This window comes from Podarcis tiliguerta (assembly GCF_965153285.1).
Source record: "Podarcis tiliguerta genome assembly, chromosome: 1".
Classification (NCBI taxonomy): domain Eukaryota; kingdom Metazoa; phylum Chordata; class Lepidosauria; order Squamata; family Lacertidae; genus Podarcis; species Podarcis tiliguerta.
In genome coordinates this window covers 79,991,107-80,015,785 of record NC_139534.1, presented here as the reverse complement: position 1 = coordinate 80,015,785, position 24,679 = coordinate 79,991,107, and the positions used below count along the sequence as shown (strand labels likewise).

At 41.6% G+C, this 24,679-nt stretch overlaps 1 protein-coding gene and 1 long non-coding RNA gene across 4 annotated transcripts in view; one reads left to right on the top strand and one right to left on the bottom strand.

The window, feature by feature from the left end:
• LDLRAD3 (low density lipoprotein receptor class A domain containing 3) overlaps positions 1-14,369 on the bottom strand; it is a 115,565-nt gene extending 101,196 nt beyond the window's left edge. The window contains exon 1 of one of the 3 annotated variants that reach the window (XR_014510915.1): positions 14,130-14,341. Coding sequence is in view for 2 of the 3 variants with exons in the window: in XM_083439419.1 (XP_083295545.1) it covers positions 14,130-14,163 (34 nt within the window). In the remaining variant the exon portion in view is untranslated. Of the gene's footprint in view, positions 1-14,129 lie in introns of all 3 variants that reach the window. The other 2 variants (XM_083439419.1, XM_083439420.1) reach the window with 2 other exon arrangements.
• LOC310682619 overlaps positions 13,651-24,679 on the top strand; it is a 57,222-nt gene continuing 46,193 nt past the window's right edge. The window contains exon 1 of the long non-coding RNA XR_014514056.1: positions 13,651-13,809. This is a non-coding gene — a long non-coding RNA (uncharacterized lncRNA). The remainder of the gene's footprint in view (positions 13,810-24,679) is intronic.

Here is a 24,679-nt window from a genome sequence, read left to right as displayed (position 1 = left end):
GGGAATGATTCTGCGGTAGCCTATGTCCAATTCTTGGGCATGTCATTCCAAGAGACACAGCTTTTAACATGCAACACAGCAATGGCATCCTTTAGTTACTGGGCTGTTCTCTTTCTCCATTTCATTCTTAAAAACAAGATGCCAACCAAGCTCCTTATACGCTAAAAGGGACACAGTGCTAATGGATAAGAGACACAAATGGACAATGTTAATACTCCGGTAAAACTGATGGAAATATGTTGTTTCACGGATAATACTAAACCACAGTTTAGAACTTAGTGCCCAGGATAAATGGAACCTAAGCAAAGCTTCTCTCTCCTCCCTTGTAGCTGGGAGAAGGACTACACTTTACCTTCACAGAATCCTAGCTAGTTGCCAGGTAGGAGTAAAAGACTGTGGTTTAAAACAAGCTACTAAATTTTTAAGCAAGTCAGCTTCAAGCCATGGGTTATGAAACTGGCTTGTTAAATTAATCCAAGTTTGTTTCAAAACACTTCGGGGCGAGGGTAGCATGCAAGCTTGAGGATTTGATCAGGCTCCTTCCTGCCCATGAATATAAGCACTTAGTGACCATACAAACCAGAGTCCACTGTATAAACCCATTTATAAGGCTATAAGGGATGTCTGAATATAAAATGTAACTGTTTTCAAGCGTATGTTTTATTTCAAATGGATTTATTAATATATTTAGTTTAGGTCATTTCAGCTTAAGAAATGTCTGCTACAAACATCCCACCCACTCCTTTTTCCTAAAGGTTAGGGTCAGAGCTGGGGCTAGACTCCAGGTTCAAATGCACAGCAAACAATGAAAATATATGACATGTGCATTCAGTAGTGGCTGGGAGCTATTCATGTTAAGTCACCTTTTTTTCTTTTTTCTTTTACTTTCCACAAACAAAGCTGCACCTTCATTTAAATAAAGAAAGATTAAAAGATACTATGGTAGACGTTGAAAGCTGCCAGCCCTAATAATCTGCATTGCACAATGCACAAAGAATTTTTCTTTGTGGAAGGAAATTAACAAGATAAACCAGACATGTTCCATCTCTAATTTCTTTGACTGTAGGATATTGCTGCATGTCATTTCACAGTACTCCACCCATACATTACCCTAGTAGATGTAAAGACCCAGCATGTGCCAAGAGAGAAGCCAGCACCAATTTCCTTGCCAAAATCTATTTTGTCAATCATTTTGCAGCAACTACACTAAAGAAGATAGTTTGGGCCAAACTAATGTAACATTGGAAGCATTTTAATTTTTTTGCCCCCAAGTTTTCTTTGTGCATTCAATTAGATCTATGGAGTTTTGCAAGCACAAGTCAGTCACATATTCTTGCCTTAATCCTGGGAAATATATGTTTTACAGGTAAACGCCCAGGTCTGGAATGAGTTCACTTTGCTTACTTCTCCAAGCAATCATATTCTGGAAGTCACAATAGCTTCTGGTTGCACACCTAATGCTCTTGAGTCACCCATCACATTATTGTTAAGTGGGTGTGACTGCTTCCAAAATCTGAATTTGCAAAGATGCTGTAGGTTACTGTTTTAATTTGATCACTCTCTTAAGAATGATCTGTCAACACAGAGCTCTGGACCAGATAACGTCCTTATTTTCTTTTAAAAAGGGAAAGTCTGGTACATTCAGTGCATTTTTTCATTGAAGAAAATGGGTGTGCATGGTCAGAGATTTAGAAATAATCACAGTTTGTGGCACTTTTTTCAAGCTATCTGAAGAACCTTGACTGGATTTCTGAAAGTTGTCATCTGCTTTCAATGTACAAAGTCATGCTTTTAGTCTCAGTTTCCTAGCTGGTTCCCCCTTAGCTGTTTTAGGAGTAATCCCTGGTACCACTTGTTCACCAAAGGAGTGACAACAATCCAGAATGCGGCAGCTAGACTGGTGACTGGGAATGGCGGCCGGGACCATATAACACTGGTCCTAAAGAATCTTCTTTGGCTCCCGGTATGTTTCCGAGCACAGTTCAAAGTGTTGGTACAGTGGTACCTCAGGTTAAGTACTTAATACGTTCTGGAGGTCCGTTCTTAACCTCAAGCACCACTTTAGCTAATGGGGCCTCCTGCTGCTACTGCGCGGCTGGAGCACAATTTTTGTTCTTATCCTGAAACAAAGTTCTTAACCCGAGGTACTATTTCTGGGTTAGCGGAGTCTGTAATCTGAAGTGTCTGTAACCTGAGGTACTACTGTACTGACATTTAAAGCCCTAGACAGCCTCAGCCCAGTATTCCTGAAGGAAAGTCTCCACCCCCATCATTCAGCCCAGACACCGAGGTCCACCTCTAAGGGTCTTCTGACAGCTCCCTCACTGCAAGAAGTGAAATTATAGGGAACCAGGCAGAGGGCATTCTTGGCAGCTGCACCCTCCCTGTGGAACGCCCTCTCATCAGATGTCAAGGAGATAAATAACTACAACTTTTAGAGGACATCTGAAGGCAGCCCTGTACTTTTATTATTATTATTAGCCTTGCTCACTTGGTAGAGCATGAGACTCTTCATCCCAGGGTCATGGGTTTGAGCCCCACCCTGGGCAAAATATTCCTACATTGCAGGGGATTGTACTAGATGAGCCACGTGGTCACTTCCAACTCTGCAACTCTATAATTCTAAGTCATATGGCCTATTAAAAGTGGAAGTAATCCAATGATAAGCTTTACACTTCACTTGGCAGCAGAGACAAAATTTATCAGGCATTGTGCCTGCAGGACAAGACTGTTTCCATTATAACAATTTCACAAATCAAGTTGCAGTTATGACATATGTAACTGTGCAAATCTGGCATTAAAGGGCTCTTTCTGCAGTCATAAGAAAATTGTGGTAGACAAAAATTACCACATTCTGGCTATGCTAATACAAAATGCAATGTGGGTGGGAAGTATTTTTTTATTTACGCATTTAAAATTCACACTTTCATAAAAACGTATCAAGGCAGTATAAAACATATGAGAATGAAATCAACAAAAGAATCCATAAAAACATGTGTCACTCCCACCCCTACTGTATTCTATATTCATTTATGCTCCTATATTTTATTCTTTAAAACTGACACAGTTACAGCAGAGGAGGGGGTGGGTTCATGACCAACCCTATTCCTGTGACTGTAATTTGTTTTAGCTGTTTTAAACTCTGAGTTTTAAATTGCTGTAACTGCCCTGGGACCACATTGGCGAAGGGTGGGTAATAGAGTTAATTAAATAGTAACATGATCTCAATGTGTATCATGGGACATGGGTGGCGCTGTGGTCTAAACTACTGAGCCTTGGGCTTACCAATCAAAAGGTCAGTGGTGGACAGGGTGAGCTCCTGTTGCTTTGTCCCAGCTCCTGCCAACCTAGCAGTTCGAAAGCACCCCAAAAAGTGCAAGTAGATTAATAGGTACCACTTCAGCAGGAAAGTAAACAGCATTTCCATTCGCTGCTCTGGTTTCGCCAGAAGCGGCTTAGTCATGCTGGCCACATTACCCAGAAAAACTGTCTGCGGAGCAGACAAACCCCAGCTCCCTCGGCCTGTAAAGCGAGATGAGCGCTGCAACCCCAGAGTCGTTCACGACTAGACTTAACTGTCAGGGGTCCCTTTACCTTTAATGTGCATCAACCCCACACTCCTGTGGCTGCTGCTACGTATCCCAGCCCTGGGAAGGGTCCTGACTCAAAATGATCTGGGCAGAAGCGAAAAGTTCCAAATAGCCAGTATAAAGTAAGTCAAGTAAGAACCAGAGCAGTTATTCACTCAAATGGTAAAGAATTGGCAGGCTTGACTTCAGGTATTGATGGTTAGAGGTACTGATGCTTTTAGATGGCATTGGATGCCAACTCAACTGTTGCTCTTACATATTACATGTGCCCCAGGGCCCCTAAATCATGCAGTCAGCCTTGATAAGCACCATGGCATGGAATATCATGTTAAAATAGGTAAGGCCATGTATACGTGTTATGTATACTGATCAACAATGTTGGGAGACTTTGCCCTGAAAAGCACCATACAAATCCTGAAATAAATAAATCCCTAATTTCCCCTGCCTCAAAAAGCAACTAAGAGATGCAGCTTAAGTACTACACACAATAAAATTAAGTTGGTTTAGAAGATATACAAATCAGCGTGCTGACTAAAAGTAACATTCCTCCGGAGAATACACGGACGGCAGCCAAGGAAACAATTAATAAATTATATGGGCAAGCAACACCTCCGCTCAACCTCAGTTTGCACTCACCGTACTGTCAGAGTGATCAAAGCTGCTGCTTGAGTTTTCACATATAGTTTGACTCTGCTAATTACATAATAATATCCACTGAACCAGACATCTCTACACTGATGATTTTTAGAAATTGGAAAGCAAGTGCCCTGATATTAACCTGAGGGCTCTCAAACAACCAACAGGCCAGCGGGTCCATTTAAGAAATTTACTAGAAAGCCTAAAAACTCTCTTGGCAAGTATTCAAAAGTCCTATTAGGAATCTTCTAGAAACTCATTCTGATTAGATTATGTGTTTCACCATAATTTGTATAGATGCCTTTTGCTAATAAAAAAAGCTCAAATAAAGTGTATACATAAAGAAGCAAATTAACAAGAAGGAATGACTAGATGTGCCAGCTATAAGTCTATGGTAGCAAAAGCTCTTTTTTAAATGGCCAGTTATCACCATTTCCCCCTGTGCCAAGGGGGAAATGGAACATTTGAAATGCTAATCACTTTTTCCTGACTACCACTGATTTCAGCAAAACCTCCAGAAATGACAGCATATATAGAAGCCAACACTCTAGGTTTAGTAGCCAAAGAAATGCTTTTCATAAGTACTTACAAAGGGCAATATCCAATTGTGTCCATCTGCTCGCAAAACAAACTTCCACCCAGAATAGGACTTCCCCTTCTACTCTTCCTTATTACAGCCTCTGTGCGCCCACAGAAGCTTTTGAGGGCTGGGGGGAAGCATTAATGCAATATTAGATTTCACCTACAATTCCTATTGCTTGCAATTGCCTGAAGACTTCAGCATTTGCAAATCATGCAAAACTGACAAATAGGTAATGCACTCCCTAAGCCCAATTTTCCAGATTTGAAAAGACTAAGAATCTATACATTTGAACCAAATCTCATTGTGAAGATTTATTCTGGGACAGAACCTTTTCAGACCACAAGAATAATGGAGGAAGAGGTTTGTGCTTTTTGAATGCCCCGGACATCAAAAGCTAGAGTTATCAAAGAGTTGTCTGTAACAAATGTTTCTTTCCAATTGACAAATAAACAGGAATTTTCTTATGGGAAAATTGCACTGGAAAAACTGTCATGTGCAGTACTTATATGAAGTGATACAATCTCAGAAGAACTCCACCGCATTACTTTGCTGGGTGTTCACTGACCAGAAACATATGCCTCAAAATCTCCCTCAATATAGCATGTTCCCTTCAGAGTCAATTAAAAACAGTACTTCACAGTCAAGGGCTTGTTAGCTGGAGGAAGGAGAAAAGCACAAGACTTTTCTCAGCAGTAAAAGAGATAGCCCATCCAACTGCTATTAATGACAAATGATGCTAGCCTGTAAAGTTTCCCATGGTCTATTTAAGTTAAAGGTCAGTAGGCGGTCTGGAGGTACAGCACTGGTGAACTATTTTAAAATCATGTCTCCTGTTTCAATACATTAAAATATATTTCGGTAGAAATATTTTCATCATACCCTTTTGCCAAGACAAACATCCTCTTTTTAATTTTCTTCTTTTTTTAAGTAACTCTAAACTTTTGATACACAGAAGCTGACGGTCTCTCTGCCTGAACTGAAATTGCTGTCAAATCTAACTTTTAACACGCTGCTCTAAGTGCCTATTAACAAACCACTCACTCATTTAAAAGAGAATACCACTGAAACAGGAGACCTGAACGATGACAAACCAGGGGCCTGCAAAATTCATTTCACTTGGCATGAAGCAAAGCCTTTCCTGCAACTGTTAAAATGCCATTTTTAACATTGAAACATATATTCTACATTTTACCTAGGCACAGATTTTGCTATGCTTAAGTACTACAAAAGACATAATAACTCTACAAAATATGTGACTATCTGTCCTACATGTCAATGTACATAAAAGTGCATGGAAGCCCTGTGTTTGTAAGCAGCTACACTTCAGTCACAGTCTGAGAGCTGCAGGCTGGCCGGGGAAATCTCAGAACTAAAATGTTTGCATAGGCAGAATTAGAAAGATTGCTTTACACAGCTTTGTCACTGAACTTCTCTTGCACCTAACTTCTCCTGCAACAGGCACCTAAGAGGTTAGGTCAGAGCAGTTTCTACTGGTAGGCAGGTAGACCAGATTTGGGATCAAATACTATGCTATCATAACGACAGCAAGCTTAAAGTTATTTCATATATTATACAGATGCCCCCTGACTTACACAGGGGTTACATTCCAGGCACCTGCATGCAAAATTGAAATAATGTAAAGTGATTTATTTATTTATATATTCATTTCGTGGCGGCCTGTGTAAAAGCGGCCATGCGCAAGTAGAATGTGCATAAGGGGGTGCCTGTAATTATATTTCTAACCACCATTTAGAGTTTTTATCTTATGCATCAAAACTTCTTAACCAGTCTATGTAGCTAACCAGCAATTCCCATGAGAATCAGGAAAACGTGACTACTGGCTATTTGAGTCCAACACATGCAGCTGCCTGCCCTATGTAAGGATCCATTTGGTGCCCAGTACATATTAGTAACTTGAAAAAGTCCAACCTTCCCAAATCTTTTATACCTATTGCAAATGTTGATGTATAGGGAAACTTCACCAGTGGCTGTTTAGGTGTACAATGCAGTACCTACAATGGAAAGTACTAATCTTTCCCATCTGTGCATATAAATCAAAGCACGTTTCCAAAAAATACTGGTTTACTTTTGACATAGTGCACACCTACATTGTCATGTTATTCAAAGAAACAGTCACTGCCAACTTGCTTAGCAGCACGTTTATTCATCTACTACTCCTGTGTTCTTACATTATGAAAACGAAGTAGAGGTGCTACTCATTTTTCACTAGCTCATTCATAAGCAACAGCAGCAATATCACATTACTTCCCCTTCCTTCACAGATTGTTGATACAACTCTGTTCCATAACGCAGTGAAGTTATAATCTAGTCTAGCAGCAAACAATTTTAGAATCCTATGTTGTTTCTGAGCAGGATACAACTCTTGTTGCCCTGAATGTAGGGAGAAGCACAAACATTGGCTAGTTTAGCTTCATTAGTAAAGGGAAACAAGAAAAAAACAGCACAATTTCAACATAAGCGGTCCTATGTGGGAAACAGCAGGAAGCCAGGTGGAATGCCTGCAAACTTTTAACAGTGCAATAACATTGCATTTTTTCTCCAGGCAAATCTCCACTTGTCTTTTGAAGAGCCCTTGAATAGGCAATGCTTTGCAACACTGGTGATTTGTTTGCATGTGTTTTTGAATTAAGTCTCTGGCTGTATTCTTACAAACTCAGCAACAATAGTTGCAGTACCAGGAAGGTATAAACCTACTAAGGATAGGCTATGTTGATGACATATTATAATCATAATATATGCCTGGTTTCTTCATGAGGAAAGACACTTAAACTACTACGCTGTGGCCTAAATATGTTTCCATAGTCCTAAAATTTGCCTGATTACAGGTGAAACTCGAAAAATTATATCGTGGAAAAGTTCATTTATTTCAGTAATTCAACTTAAAAGGTGAAACTAATATATGAGATAGACTCATGACATGCAAAGAGAGATATGTCAAGTCTTTATTTGTTATAACTGTGATGATTATGGCGTACAGCTGATGAAAAGCCCAAATTAACAATGTGGCACTGCTGAGATGTTATGGAAGACCAGGATGCTTCAATAGCAGCCTTCAGCTCTTCTGCATTGCTCAGTCTCATGTCTCTCATCTTTCCCTTGGCAAATCAACACAGACTGTGCAAACTTCACACTGGACTTCAAGCATCTGGCATTGTGTGCCTCCCCATTCTTCCTTCAGACTCTGGATCCTTGGTTTCCAAATGAGATGCAAGAGCTGCTCTCATCAGAAAAGAGATTTGGGGAGCCATGTCATCAGCTGGTGTTGCTCCACTGTGCTTCATTAAGTCCAGGGTCAACACAGCTCCAGGAGATTTTGGAGCACTTCATGCTTCCTTCTGCAGACAAGCTTTATGGGGATGCTGACTTCATTTTCCAGCAGGACTTTGGCACCTGCCCACACTGCCAAAAGTACCAAAACCTGGTTCAATGCCCATGGGATTACTGTGCTTAATTGGCCAGCAAACTTGCCTGACCTGAACCCCATAGAGAATCTATGGGGCCTTGCCAAGAGAAAAATGAGACATGAGACCAAGGAATGCAGAAGAGCTGAAGGCTGCTATTGAAGCATCCTGGTCTTCCACAACACCTCAGCAGTGCCATAGGCTAATAACATCCATGCCACGCCGCACTGAGGCAGTAACTGATGCAAAAGGGGCCCAAACCAAGTACTGAGTACATATGCATGCTTCTACTTCTCAGAGGTCCAATATTGCTCTATTTGCAGTCCTTGTTTTGCTGATTTCATTTAATATTCTAATTTTCTGAGATTGTTAATTTGGGGTTTTCATCAGCTGTACACCATGATCATCACAATTATAACAAATAAAGGCTTGACATATCTCGCTTTGCATGTCATGAGTCTATCTCATATATTAGTTTCACCTTTTAAGTTGAATTACTGAAATAAATGAACTTTTCCATGATATTCTAATTTTTCGAGTTTCACCTGTAGATGAGAAATTGGAAGCTATTTTGAATTAGGTGTTTATTCCCTTGTTTTAGCTTATCTCCTGAATTTATTATGCTATACAAATAAAGTACTCAGTATTTTATTACATGACACAAATGAGTTCAAACATCCTATTTTATTCTTCTGTTTATGTATCCTCCATTTGAGAACTATATGCAACTACCTTATACAATGATCAAACGCAAATAAAAGGCCTTCACAAATGAACGTATACTTCTCAACATTCAATGGTATGGTTCCCATTCACCAAGCACAGGCTTCTTCTTGAAGGAGATTTGGGGAGCGGGGAGAATTAATTGGGTGTTTCCTTGCTTGTCTGTAATCAGTTTGGGTCAAAAACTTCCTACTGTACTACATAATGTATAAAAAGAAAGCTGTTTTCATTTGTTAAATGAAAACTAGTATTGAAAACGAAATCACCCTTTAGTAATAAAGTAGAGCTAGAAAAATAAAGAAGAAGCTGATATTACATTTCAAGTTAAACTAGATGTATCATAATAATTCAAGAATTAGTTTTGGAAGTTACCCATATTAAATAGATTTTAACTCCAAGGTGAATTTGTATATTTAATTCTCTTACAGTGATTGTACTGATATGTATGCAGGGAAACTGGAAAGCCTTGTCCCCACCCACCCCCCACCCCCAATGTTAATTTCTCTCATTCATCTTTGCGTTCTGCAATTACAATCCTGATTACTTTATACTTTTCAGAATACTGCAGTGAATAAGATCTGGAACTTGGAAACTAGTATTTGAGATTTTGTTTTGCAGAACTTAATAGCCACAGTTAGCAATCCTGGTTAGGAGGGGTTGTTCAAACCATAGTTCAGACATAATGGCAAAAAGAAAGAAAGCAATGAATAAAGTCCTGTTTATCAGAGGGAATTGAAGAGGAAGGAACTTGTGATCACAGTGGGTATTCATCTCAATGCAGCCAAAGAAAGCTATCTGTAGTGTGTGAAATCCAAATGTTTATAACAGCATACTTTTCATGGTTGTTTGCTTCATTTTTAGGAGTTAAAGAGAACCATGGGACCAAATGTCTGATATAAGTTCCTAAAGATCCCTACTATGTGTTTTTTCCCCTCAAAGAAACTTCTGTTGCTGACGGTTATTGGGGAAAACTAAATTTGATCAAGGGGTGGTTGTGGTCCTTCTCTCTCTTTTCCACCACTTAACCATCAAGGAGTTATGTAGCAACAGACACAGCTAAACAAAGCAAGGTTTTAGGTTTTAAAACATATTTTACACACTTTGTCACAACGCCTACAGGTATCATACACACAATAAATTCATACCTATATCAAAGATGCAAAAATAACCCTCAGCCTGTATTCAGATTTCGACAAACAAGTGCCCACTATTGTAAAAAGTGTTCTGTCCTTCATTAGCAATATGGCAACTTGTGTTTGTACATTTCATTATTATTTTTTATCATGACATTCTGATTTATTACTCAATGATGTTTTTGTTTTCCAGTGAGGGTCAATTAAGTATTAATCCATTACATTAATGAACATCAAAGCAAATCATTATCATTACCTAGCCAATTATATATTCCTGCTAATCTTTTGGAAAAATAATTTTACCAACATGGGAGATCTCAGTTCTCTTACCTGTCAGAGCTTTCCTGTGTGATGTTTAGATTATATACTGAAAGGATGCAAAACCCTAACAATCTAGAGATGTGCAGCTAAGCTTTGAAAATCTTGCTATCTCAGCTCCGTATCTCAAAGATAATAAGTAACACTTCCTAGTGTCCACATACATCTGTTAATAACAGGTTGTTAAATAACAACCACTATTTCAATAAACACTTGTTCCTGAAATGGTAGGGCTATATCATTTGTTATAATGTTGCAGGATTTCTATTCATAACAATAGCAAACCAGAAATACACTAGCCTTCTCCAGAATATCTTCAGCACTACAAGTCCTGTGTTGAAGCACTAACTTGGTATATAAGAAGAGCTCAACTGGTCAGACCAAAGGGTCCATCTAGTCTAGAATCCCATTCTTACAACAGCCAACCAGAAGCCTACGGGAAGTCTGCAAGCAGAACATAAGTGCAACAGCGCTCGATCTCCACTTGCAATTCCTAGCAACTAATGAATTGCATACCAAGTGAGTGCAAGGAACTACATGCAGGTGAGCAAAACACTCCATTCCTCCTTTGCTCCCAGGACAAAAAGGCAGTGGTCTGCTGCACAAGGGTCAGAGCTCTCCAACACTCCTCTGCCAGCAGACTAGCAAGTTCTGTGGACTTACGTACAAGGCCGCAATAAACAAGTGTGTAAAAGTAAGGCAACCCTGGGTTAAAGGGTCCCTGGAGAGTTATGCAGGACCTGACTTTTTAAAAGGCCATTTTGCGCATTGTGGCCACTCACTGTATAACTTCCATTGGCATGACCATGTCATGAGAGTTGTGTACACAACAACTCTCCACACAGAATGTATTATTCCCCTCCCCAAGCACCACACTTTTTGCGAGGGGGGGGGAGAGTTCTCAAATGACATTTTAAAAATCACCCAACAGCATAGGAAGCTGCTGCACAGAAATGTATTTCCAATATGACAACAGTGGCAGCCATAATATATAAACTGACCCCAAGGCTCAAGTTAACACAAGGCTGTAAGAGAGAGACAACTTGGAGATTAGAAGACCACAAGACTGACCAAAGCCAAATTCTATTGATGTGTACAAATGCTTCCAGTGAATAAAGCCCAGGTGATGCCCCTGGGAAAATACAAGACAGCTGTGAAATTCTCAGTACTCCTACAAACATGGTGTAGCAAATGGCACAGTCCTCCCAGTGCTACTTTTCTGTTTGCTGAACTTATCCAGCAAAACACTGTACTTACACGAGTCAAAGAACAACAATTTTCAAATATGAAATATTTAAATAGTTTCTTTTTAAAAAATCTGGGTTAATAAATGTGTGTCATTTTTGCTTGTACAGCAACAGGTGGTGATGCTGCTTGCAATGGTAAAACTACTGTATGACACTGAAAGCAAAGAATGCAACTTAATGTGACATCAATGCATCTGGAGATAAAGCACTCCTAATATTATATGGGGAAGCTCATAAAGAACTGTATATGAGCTTTGCAAACACTTTTTAAAATCGCAAAGTTGCTACAGCAAAATCCTTTGTACACCCACAGCATCTTCTGCCAACATCTACTGCAACAAAGTATTACTATTTACACATGGTTATTATTAAATACAAACAGACAGCAGATAAATCACTCAGCTTAGATGAGAATGGAAAATCCAAGATGGAATGATGTGTTGTGCAGTCAGGGCAAAAAAAAAAAAAAAGAGGAGAGTTTTATGTCTAGCACCACCAACTTTGCTTAGTTTTGATAGAATTCTCCCAGTTCCCACTGTGGGCACATTTTATGTGTAGTTGCAGAGTGGTGTGAAATGCTTTAATTGGGGGAGGGGGGAGTGTGATAAATAAGATCCTTAGAACACAGACATTTTGCTAGCATTTTCATTAAATCTAGTAAACAGAAATGGCATTTGAACCTGTGTTCAATTCAACCTGAAAGACATTTTGAATTGTTTCTTTGAAAGTATTTATGCTGTCAGAAAGTTCATTTTGTTTTGAGTTGGGCTCCACAATTTCAAGTGTTATAAAGAAAAAAACAGCACTAGAGTAATTCCTCTGCATCAAGTGTTCTCAATTATGTGTTCTTACAACATCTGTATCTCCTGCTAGAAGTGGAGATGCAAAGCTGCATTGATCCAGGTTTTGAAGACTTAATACATAGTTCATATTTTCAGGTATCAAGGGCCTCTGTTTAGCACTGTGAAAAGTGCCTCTTCCAAGTTACCCCGAAGCAGTGTCTTATTCTCATCACTCTTTGGTGTGGATTTCTTGGGTGAATTAGAGGTTAGGAAGAGTTCCTGCCTTGCAGCAGGGGGCTGGAGCAGAAGACATCTGGACATGTGGCATCACAGAGATGTCTGGTTCCTCTCTCCTCAACTATACTTCTTCTCCTAGAGATATGCTGCTGAGTATCACCTTTCTAACTCCTGCCAAACTGACTTAGAAGGGAAGAGGATCTGGATGGAAGTACCCCAATCAAAACTCATCAAATGTCAAACTGGTGATACTGGTTGGGCCTTTCAAGACACAGTAGCGTATCTCTACAGAAAGGAAGGAGAATGTCAACACAAACACCAACCAAAACCTGATGCTCCTTTGGGACAGAAGCGCCCTGTGGTTCCATGTGTATTTTTATGAAATACAATGAAGGTTTACCCCAGGACCTCCATGACACTTTGCACCACAGCTAGATGTAAAGAACCCCAGTACCAGAAGTCACTAAGGTTACATTTAACCCCTTATGTGACTGTTCTAAGCAAATGAATGGGGCAGGGGAAGGAACTTTTCGAATACAGTCATACCTTTAGTTGCGTTATGTTCGCAACCCGAAAATCCGCAACCTGAACCTGTGTGCTTTGCGCATGCGCACGAGCGCTCTATTGCTTCATGTGCACGTGCAGAAGCGGCGCTCTACTTATGGACTTTTCAGGGTGCGGATGGCACCCTGGAACGGATCGTGTCCGTAAGTAGAGGTACCACTGTACTATGAATGCTCTGGGTGGGGGTGGGGGTGTGGAATATTTTACCATGTTGTTGTATATTCCTTCAAGAAGCTCTCCCTTCTCTAACACAGGACTGATAGGCTTTTTTAAAAAAATAATAATAATATACAAACTGAACTGTGAGAAGAGACAGGCATGGTAAGGCACTTTGTAAAACACTACAGAAATTATCAACAAACTACAGTACTTAAAAGGAACAGAGCGGAGAGCTGGAGCTGCCAGTCACCAGCCTGCCTCTCCAGCTGAGGTGAAGAGTTTGGGGGGGGGGAGGAAGAGAGGAATCAGCAACTCTACCACTCACGCACCCCAAACAAAACCAGAAAGCTGGTATCGTGGGACTTATCCCATCTGGGGGTATCGCAACCAAGCAGCGTTGTCCGAGAAAATCCAGGTAACCCTGGAAAGAGTAGACGCAAACGCACTCCCAAGTTGCTGCGCATGTTGTGCTTTGTGTGAGGCGGCTCTCCCCCCTTTCCAAGTCCACACCGAGGGGTCCTGGACCCTCGCAAAGCCCGCGCCTCCTCCGCCACCCTCAGCCTGAGGGGGACATGGTAAAGCGAGGGGGGCGTGAGGCGCCGCTGCCCTCCGGGGTTCCTGCAGGTCCGTCCCCACGGCGCGCTCGCCTCCCCTTCCCCCAGCTCGCCCTCCAGCCAGCTCTTTCCCGCCCCCCATTCCCCGCTTCCTGTGGGTGCGCGCCCGGCGCCGACTCACCCGCCGAGCCCAGGAGCAGCCACAGCAGCCACATTGCCCCCAAGCGCCACGGCCGCTCCGGAAAGTTTTAAGGCTCTGCCGAGCGCCTCCGCCTCTCGGCCCAAGCCCGGCCCAGGCCCAGGCGGCTGTGCGGGCGGGGAGGGGGAAGCGGGAGGAGGGCCAGGGGGAGGCTCCCTCCTTCCCCAGCAGCCGGACCCTCACGCCCAACCAGACAGCCAGACAGCCTGCCTGCCGTCTACGCGCTCGCTCTCTCGCTCTCCCGTTCGCGCGCAGCCTCTGGAGCGCAGGGTGGCGAGGCTACTTGGTGCCATTGCACCGCCCTCGCGGCGTCCCTGAGCCCAGGCGGCCGCCGCCGCGCCCTGCCCTGCCCCGCGGCGCCCCTGTTTCCCGAGCGCCGCCTGCCCGGCTCCGAGCAGGGCTCCAGTTTGAGAAGGGGCCCCGAGCTCGCTCCGCTTCCCCTCCTCGCGTCTCCGTGGACAGGCTTACTTTGGAGTAACACCCGCCGGACTCAGGGACTTGCCCTCTGAGCAAAACGTGTGGAGGCTTAGCTTGCTTGGAAATAAATGTGTTCAGGCTTAGCTTGCTACTCAAGTCAGTGAAACTTAAAAGTCTGGCTAACCCTGAGACTAAATGAACTCTAGGGAAGGCAAAATGCTGTTGCCTTCTGGTTCACCTACCTAGCCACCAAAGGGATCTCAAAGGTCATTTTGTCTGGGCGTCTCCTATGCAGTACTTCCTATGCAACCTGCAAAATATCCCCTGAAAAATCCAGAGTGCACAATAGGCTGCTTGCTCTTCCTTCTCAGTTGCCATTTGCATTGGACTGACCTCTCCTACATTGCACACATCCTTAAACATGCACACATGTTATTAGATGCCAGGAATGGACATTCACCCTCTATTTTGTGCAGAGCAGAGAAAAGATGCAAAGAGCTTCTTCCTGTGAGTGAGTGCAGTGGTGGGTGTTATAAGTACCCTTTTTCTCACCGATGTGGCTCCATCTCCTTTTCTGCTCTTTAAAAGGTAGCAGTCATGTTGTGCTAAGCCACACACCCCTGCTGCAATTATTTTGGGACTGAGACACCCCACACTATCCCAAAATTCCAAATGGGCCAGTGATAAAGAGGGTAGCATGCCTCCCCCCAAAAAAGCTGAGAGCATTCAAAACGAACGGCAAAATAAAAGAGAATTGTGTCTCAAGATCCTGGGGAAGGGAAAGAGGCAACCCCTGGTTTTCTTCATCAGCAGGTGGTTCAAACCTTCTACTTTGTTCTTGATAGTGGCCATCCAACCTCTACTTACAAACCTCTAAGGAAGAAGAATCCACCACCTTCTGAGGAAGTCAGTTCCACTGTCAAGCAGCTTGCACCATCAGGAAGGTATTCCTGAAGCATAGTCTATATTTATTGTGATGTTGACTGGCTTCTCGCACAGTGGGCCAAAAGAATGATCCTTCAATACCTTCTGCACACAAACATGCTTGCAGGAGAGGATGGAAAGTATGGCTTCTTGTGACTGAATTGCTTTTGTTGTTTCCTGACTGTTCAGGATATCCGACACAGGGCTAGTTGTGTAAATATGCATTATTCATTAATAAGGATACCCGGTGACCTGATTTTGTCAGGACAGGAAAAAGTGCTGAATTATTGAGAAGGAGTCAGGGAGAGAAGGAGCATACAAGCGCAGTGCTGAACTCTTTTCTTATTTATTTTGTTACTTCAAGTTTCCATTCATGAGTGACTGTAACTCCATAGAACTCCTGTATACCAATGTAGGTTGGTCAATTGCTACTTTCTGTGGTTTGTTATTATTACAATTTAAGGAAGCCCTGGAGCAGTACTTAATCCGGTTTGCAATTATGTGAACAGTCAGCCAAGCTACTGAGGCTTCCATCCCATAATGCACACATGTTTAGTAGGCCCCAGCATACTTACTTCTGAGTAAACACATCATATGCTTGTTTTCCAGCTTTTGTATCTTTGCACATTTGAAAGCAGGAATGAGATGGGAACCTATGAAACCTACACTCCTGTTCCTTTTCACAGTGCAGCTAATCTCTCTTGTTTTCTTCTGTGTCAAAAAGCATATCTGCTCTCATTCTTCATCTGTTGATCTCACATTTATCTTCCTGGAATCTCTTGTTGACTGCCAGTAATGGAGTTTTTCATCATAACTAATCAATCAGAATTCTCTTGGTGAATTTACAGTCTGTCTAAAGTAGTCAGATTCCCCAAGGTTCAGGGTTAAGGAAATATGTGCAGTGCATTTTCACAGCTTATGTGTGGGCATATGGACCAAATGTTTATGAACCAAATCCTGATACATCTGATACATCCCAAGTTTCATTAGGTTTCACGTATATATTTTTTCTTTAATCAGTAATAATTAAAGATTTAAGGCTCACTGACTAGGGCTTTGGCTCCGAAAGACTGGTACGTGTGCCCAGCAATGTCAACGCTTCTTTCATAAAATTTTCCTTTTTTTGTAATTCAGGGGAAATACAGATAATTTTGGAATATAAGAAATTCAAAATGCCAGCTAGCATTTATTATTAAGAGGCAATTAGAGTTTGTTCAAATACTACATTTATAACATTCTAATCAGCAGTCTCACATCAAACCTGTTTGATAGCAGTCTCAAACCAGTCTTACATCAAACCTGTACAGTGGTACCTCAGGTTACAAACACCTTGGGTTACAAACACTTCGGGTTACAGACTCCGCTAACCCGGAAGTAGTACCTCAGGTTAAGAACTTTACCTCAGGATGAGAACAGAAATTGCACGGCAGCGGGAGGCCCCATTAGCTAAAGTGGTACCTCAGGTTAAGAACAGTTTCAGGTTGAGAACGGACCTCTGGACCGAATTAAGTTCGTAACCAGAGATACCACTGTACTAATATTTATAGTTAAACCATTTCTCTTGTCTTTCTGCAGAACTGCAAATGAAATTGTTAACATCTGGTGGACCAAACTCACTCACTCATGTAATTTTCCACTGGTCTCTATAATGTACAAACCAAATATCTTTTAATAAGGTATAGCCTAAAGACACTTGATACAAGTTTAACAACCTTGCCGAAGCTAAGCAGGTCTGGGGATGGATGGGAGATAATCTGATAACTTTAGGTAGGTTGCCTTCAGCTTTATAAAATGAAATAAAAGTGTTTTGACTAAATAAATAATAAATAATATGTAAAATAGGCTGCTTCCATACATATGGATTGAAGACACTAATTTGGACTTCTGAGTATAGGAGTCAATTGATCATCTTTTTAGAGTATGTAAAGATAATGTATTTGAGAAACTCTATTTGTACACAGATAAAGAAAAAAAACCCCATACACATGAAGATATAAAAAAGGCATAACTATGATTGCGTTACAGATGTTTATTTTTCTGTCACAGTTAAATAGGTTTAACAGGTATCTGTTTTTCTGTCCCACCTTGAGGCTTTTAACCATGACCCGCAGTGGCTCTATCATACCGCCCTCAAGCCTTCGCAAAGCTGTCATATGTACACAGCTTTATTCCCAGAAAAGACCTCAGAATACATTTAACAGGAGCATGAAACTACTGAGTAACTTTATTTCAGCCAAGAACTCAATTCTTTATGTAATAGCCTAAAGCTGCCAACTGGTTTTTAAAACTGTCACCAACTAATCTGCAGAAAAATACTGCTGGGTACAAGCTGAGTTCGTGTAATTCATTTTTAATATAGCCAACTGAGAAGCCTGGGTTCTAGAGATTTATTGATGAGGATTTCATATAATTTGGAGGGATGAATGTTTTTCATTATTATTTTAATACCTAGCATTTTTTTGTTGTTGTTACAGATTGAGTGAAGCTTTGCCCATCAGTCATTAAATTCCAAGTGCTTGCAGTTAATTTCTGGAGCTGAAAATGGCTATTCGCTGCAGGAATTAGTGCCAAAAATAAAGAAGATATTCTAGCCACTAGGACTATGAGCTCTGTGGGACAATAAGTTTGTTTCAAATCTTCTCTTCAGGCAGAATAACACTGTAGTTTGAACATCTTGATAAGCCTGTCATTGAGAGAGAGCAAAAGCAACACTTTTGGAATTACTCTTAATTCTTATCTTAATTTTTAAAGCTTAGACAGAACATAAATACAGAATGTCGTGTAAGCCTTAGTAAAATAAAAATAAAACCTAGCTATGGGATGTTTTTAAATTGTATGCCTGTATGTTTCATATTCCCATTGGGTTCCCTTTACTATAATGAAATATACTTCTCCTTGAACCTCCCGTCTCAAAACATAGCTCCTTTCCCATCATCCGATGAAGTAATACTAACCCCAAATTTATAAGTGTCTCTGTTGCTTATTATGAAGCTACATTTAATACTATTAGATGTGATTAAAACACAATAGCTGTGTTGTGCAAGTGCTAGCACTTTTGCACCAAAGAGGGACATCTCTTGCCAGGTTTGAAGTTTATCTGCCATGGGCTGAGAGTGCATTTTTGAGAGAGGTAGGGCTGTAGTACAAGATACCCGAAAGGGCCCCTTCCATTCAATTTTCTGATAGATTTTAAAGACAATTCATGCCATTTCAAAACATGGTAACCATATGCCATTTTCCTCTTTGTCAAACATGCTATAATGTACAAGAGTTGAAATGAGCATCTCTAAGGCTCAAAGACATCAATAATTGATTCTAACAACTGTGGGGGGAAAGGAAGGTCACACAAGGACACTTTCCTATTCCCTCCTTCTTCCAGCCTCTTTCCTCAGAAAAAGCCCTTCTGATGAGTCAGGGATGGGATTCAGGGGAGAAGGGGAGGTAATTGACGAAATTCTGCTTCGTGCACAGAATGTGGCTGACTCCATTTTGTTTGAAGCAACTCCTACTTTCTCCAGCAGCCCACTCTAGCTCATCTCATGCCCTTTAGGAGGATCCCCTGATTCACCAGAGAGGCTTTTTATGAGGCTAAGTCCCCTTGTAGAACTCAAGCTTAAGTGTTTGCAGATACCCACTGCTGTAATGGATTAGTGATGTCCTCTTTCTAAGTTTTCTCGCATAAGAATCCTAGCTTAAATGTTTGTGGACACTTATTCCTGGGTTAAACTTGATTTTTTAAAAAAAAGAATTAAGATAATTTCATTCCAGTTCTAAAATACATAAATGCACTCATGTAATCACACAGACTCCAATGTACCCCCGCCCCATGCATTAATATGAGCACAATGAAGGACGTTGACAAGCTGGAACATGTGCAGAGGGCAACCATGATGATCAACTAAACCTTATGAGGAGCGCTTGAAGGAGTTGAGTATGCTTAGCCTAGAAAAATGGAAACTGGGAGGAAATAGGATAGCCATCTTCAAATATCTTAAGCAGGGATAGGCAACCTAAGGCCTGGGGGCTAGATGCGGCCCAATTGCCTTCTCAATCCGGCCTGCGGACAGTCCGGGAATCATCATGTTTTTACATGACTGGAATGTGTGCTTTTATTTAAAATGCATCTCTGGGTTATTTGTGGGGCATAGGAATTCGTTCATTCCCCCCCCCCCCTTCAAAATACAGTGGTACCTTGGGTTAAGAACTTAATTCATTCCGGAGGTCTGTTCTTAACCTGAAACTGTTCTTAACCTGAGGTACCACTTTAGCTAATGGGGCCTCCTGCTGCTGCTGCATGATTTCTGTTCTCATCCTGAAGCAAAGATCTTAACCCGAGGTACTATTTTTGGGTTATACGGAGTCTGTAACCTGAAGCGTCTGTTACCTGAAGCGTCTGTAACCCGAGGTACCACTATATAGTCCAGCCCACCACATGGTCTGAGGGACGGTGGACTGGCCCATGGCTCAAAAAGGTTACTGACCCCTGATCTTAAGGGCTGTCATGTGGAAGAGGGAACATGCTTGTTTTCTCCTGCTCTGGAGGGAAGGACATGAGACAATGGTTTTCAGTTACAAGAAAGGAGATTCCGACTAAACATTTGGAAAAACTTTCTGACAGTAAGAGCTGTTCGGCAGTGGAACAGACTCCCACGAGAGGTGGTGAACTCTCCTTGTTTGGAGGTTTTTAACCAGAGGTTGGATTGCCACCTGTCATGGATGCTCTAGCTGAGATTCCTGCTTTGCAGGGGGCTGGACTCAATGACCCTTGGAGCACCTTCGTACTCTAAGATTCTATGATTCTATGAATTTAACGGTACAAAGACAAATTTAACAGATTATATTTTGAACAAAAGAATGATCAGATAATATAAATGACCAGATTAAAATAAACACAGATGCTGCTTCTTAGTAGCTCAGAAGAATACACATCTATGGAGCATGTTCGACTACGTGGAGCCAGAACAATGGGACTGTTCACACCCACACACCCACACAGCATTAATTCAAAGAATATGAGAGGCAGTCATGCTTAGCATTCATGCAGCAGTTTTTATTGTTAAAAGCATCTCATATACACAGTCTCAGTAATCCCTACTACAGCCTTATTAGACCATTATTGTCCTATGTGATATTACTAATAGCAAACCATTACTAATAGCAAGTGTGGGTCCTTATGAAGTCAAAGGAGCACCATCTGTGCACAACTGGGAAGTATTATCATGGTTGGGGGAACCCCAAGGTTTTCTGATATACAATATTAAGGCAAAAGCCTCAGTAGGGTGGAGTCTTGCTTAAAAGAACTTACAGGTGGATTGTGCAAATAAAACCTAAGATTTATATCCCACTCTTCATTAGAAATGATATTTAAATGATTTTAAAAAACCCAAATCAGTAAGATACAGTGTTATATAATGCATTCCAACACAATCCAGCCAGCTGTTCAGCTTCAAAAGCTTGCTTGCAAGCATGTCTAATGCAAAGGGCTTCCTATATTTCCAAGTACGTGGTACGGTATTAGGTTTGCATTGTGTGTGAGTCTAACAGCCTGGTCTTTAATTGATGAATGAGAACCAGAGTATGTCTTCACTAAATGATGGATTATTCCATACCAATCAGCAACTTTTGACCGTATTAAGCTGGCATCATGTTGTTCCAGCACTCCAGTGGAAAGAGCTTTGCTGATCTGCCACCTTCATTGATTGCGTTAGTAATAGTGTTACTGCCCACCACAGTCTCTGCCGAGTGGTAGCAAAATTCCAGGGGTCTTGGTGCTTAACCAGGGTTTGTGTTCCTTTGGAATGAGGCACAGTGGAAACTATTGTCTTTAAGAAATATGGTTTATTTTACACATATTTACAACATGAGCTTTTCATGGAGGGAATACAGAGCCAGTGTGCATGGACTTCTCCTTTCTCCAAACCTGTTTTTCAAAAGGCTACTTTCCCCCCTGTGGTGACATTATACTCCCTGTTACCCTGGCAACCTCCCACTCCCAAATCTGCAGTTGCCTTTTGGTAACTAATGCACAGCTGGGGGAGGAATTTCATCCACTTCTTGTCTGACCCTGAATGTCTTACCTTTTTTCAGGGTACTGATTCTGTTATCACTTTATTTGATAGCACCTCTCTAAGCGAAGCAACTGAGGAAACTGGCTTGACTTTTTTTTTAAGGCCTTGCTAAATCCATTGATCAAACCCCACATTTTCTAATTTCAGAAATTATGCAGAAATCCCAATACTCAGGAATTTTAGGGGATCTTCACTCCTTGCAAACTCATAACAATGTATGTATTGTTTTCAAACTCATAGATTTAGAAATCACACTGTGTCGTGGCACCCTGAGGTGTCTTGAATGATGGTCAGGGATACTGCAGGCAACACTGTCCTCTGTCCCTCTTTCCTTCCCTCCCTCCTCTGGTGCCCTCTTGCATTTCTGACTCCCAAAGGCTTATACAGCTGTTTGTTGCAGCAGCCGTGGCTACAAGCTCCACAGGCAAATGCTGCCTCTGGGGCTGGCCAGGGGGTGCTGGTTGCCAGGAGCTGAAGTGGCCTCGGAGTAAGCAAGCAAGCAAGCAAGCAAGCGGGTGAGGGAGCCCAGCCAGTCAGTGCCAGCCCTTGCTGCTAGAAATGGACAGACAAGTCCTAGGCCCCTGTGGGGCAGTGTGAGGAGGCACCTCTCTTTGGGGCAGAGGGATGCAACCAGGGGCAGCAGCTGCCTGCCCAGAGGACTCCCAAGGAGAGGAGAGAGAAGAGAAGGCTGAGGGAACAAGGGAGGGTATTTGAAAAAGGGTGAGAGGCTGCCAGCTCTAAAGGCAAGGGGTTACATAACTGGGCTCCTGAGCCCCACAGGGGTGCCACAAAAGGAATGTAGTTGGTCAAGGGAGCAGTGGACTCAAAAGGTTGAAAACCTCTGACCTAAGCTATCAATTTACATAACTGCTTGACTAACAACCAACACAAAACAAGTAGCATCAAGGACTCACCTGGGTATGTGCTCATTTTTGGTGCCAGATGGAATTGACAGATGCAGAGGGGGAGAAAGCAAGAGATGCCAAAATGAAAGATTAGCTCAGCAAATCCATGGCAACCTTGATGAGTTATCTCAGGATTTCCCTCTTCACATATTTAACTAATGAACAATCTAAACCACCAACTGAACCTAACTAAATATAGAATGATTGTGTGTTTAAATGGGGAGGTCTCCAAACATAAACGATACAGTCTTAGGCAAGTCACTACCGTACGTCTTAGTCTCTGAACATGAATTCTATCAGAATATCCGGGAAACAACAGCACATTTTGTGAGTTTCCCAGGGGGTCCAAAGGATGGGAAAAGGGCACCCTTCCACTCACAGTTTTTCCTCCAGCCTCTGCCCTCTTTTTCTTCAGCTGCTGGTACAAACACATGCATACAGACAAATACAAACACAAACAAACAGAACAAGGACCACCCACTTGCCTCCAAGCACATCAGTATTCGGCTTTAAAAAAATTAACCTACCCAACCCAAGCATTTCTATTGGTGTTGCCTCAGGTGCTAGCTCCTATACCCTACTATTATTTCCCTCTCCATCTCTGCCCCCTTACTCCTTACCCAGTTCATCTGATTGGAAGTCCCAGCACAACTGTCTCCCTGGTCTTTGTTTTAACAATTATAGAGACGTTAAATAGGCACTAATTCTCCAGTCAAATTATTATGCAGCTTGGGGTTCCCTGCCCCATAAACAGGCCACAAAGAACGTAAGAATGTTTGTATGTAATATATAACAGTATAGGGTTTTTGTTCAACCTGGGTTTTTGCTTTTTGTTTTTTTTGTACACAGGCTGAAAAAATGAGAGTGGGAATGTGTTTGGTTGTCATACCTCTTGCATGAGATTGATGAGTATAAAAATTTGAGGTCGTGTTAATTATGGACAAAACCTTATAATAATATACTGCAGCATTTCATAAATGACTGGCTGCTGCTTTGGTAAGTCTTTGAATTAGTCACCATGCTTAGTTGCCGGATTTTGATAGATTCAAAATCACAAACAATCCTTTTCTTTTAATTATATCACACCGAGATGATAAATGTGGCTTCTAGAAACATTTATAAAATGGACTTCTTCATTAGCATTTATCATACCAGCCATGCCTCTTACCATATGAGCACATATCCATTTACCGGTTAAAATTCATCTTCATTATGGCTTTCTAATGTTTTGATCTTTTAACTCTGCTTCCAGCTAGGAGTTGTTCCAAAGACTCTGGAAAAATTTAGCCCCAAATGGCAATTGTGCAGTGCAGTGACCTAGACAAAGGTCTTCATTAGTCATCCAATATTCCGCATGAAGGCGAGCCAGTGGAAATTATGTGGGCTAAGGAAGTATTAATTCCCACCATTTACATGCCATTAAGTGCCATTTTGTACATTGCATTTGAAAGTGTACTAGAAAATTTTACATCTACACCTAGATGTAATCTATTGTGACAAAGAGGCCAAGCTAGACATGGGTGAATTGTGTGAATGCAATTAACATGCACTTTTTTGTTATGTAAATAGTACCTGCAGGAAAGTCTGTGCCATGAGAAGCAGGAAGATTGACTTTTTCCTTTCCCTACCACATTCCTGAAGAAGAAATATCTACTCCCAAACTACTACAGTCGTAGCTCGGTTTTCGAACAGCTTAGTTCTCGAATGTTTTGGCTCCCGATCACCGCAAACCCGGAAGTGACTGTTCCAGTTTGCAAACTATTTTTGGAAGCCAAACGTCTGGCGGGGCTTCCGCAGCTTCCAAATGGCTGCAGGAGCTTCCTGCAGCCAATCAGAAGCCGTGATTTGGTTTTCGAAAGTTTTGGAAGTTGAACAGACTTCCGGAACGGATTCCATTTGACTTCCAAGGTACAACTGTATATGCATTTTGAGGAAAGCTTTCAGTTGAAGCTAATTAATGTCATGTCTAGTTTGGCCCAAATAGATGTTTGCAAAGGTGACTATGATACAAGTACAGTTGCGAGGCCTTTATGTTATGGCCTGTAGGTGTTTTTCTTCAGAAAAACTGCTGGGTTGGGGTTTGAGATTAAGAGGGTTTGAGATTAAGAGGCACAGTGCTCCAGACCCAGTTAGCTGGAGGGGCCTTGTACGTAGGTCAAGTAATCCAGCTTCCTGCTTGATTTCCTGCAGGAAAACCAGAGCTTCAACATCCCCAATA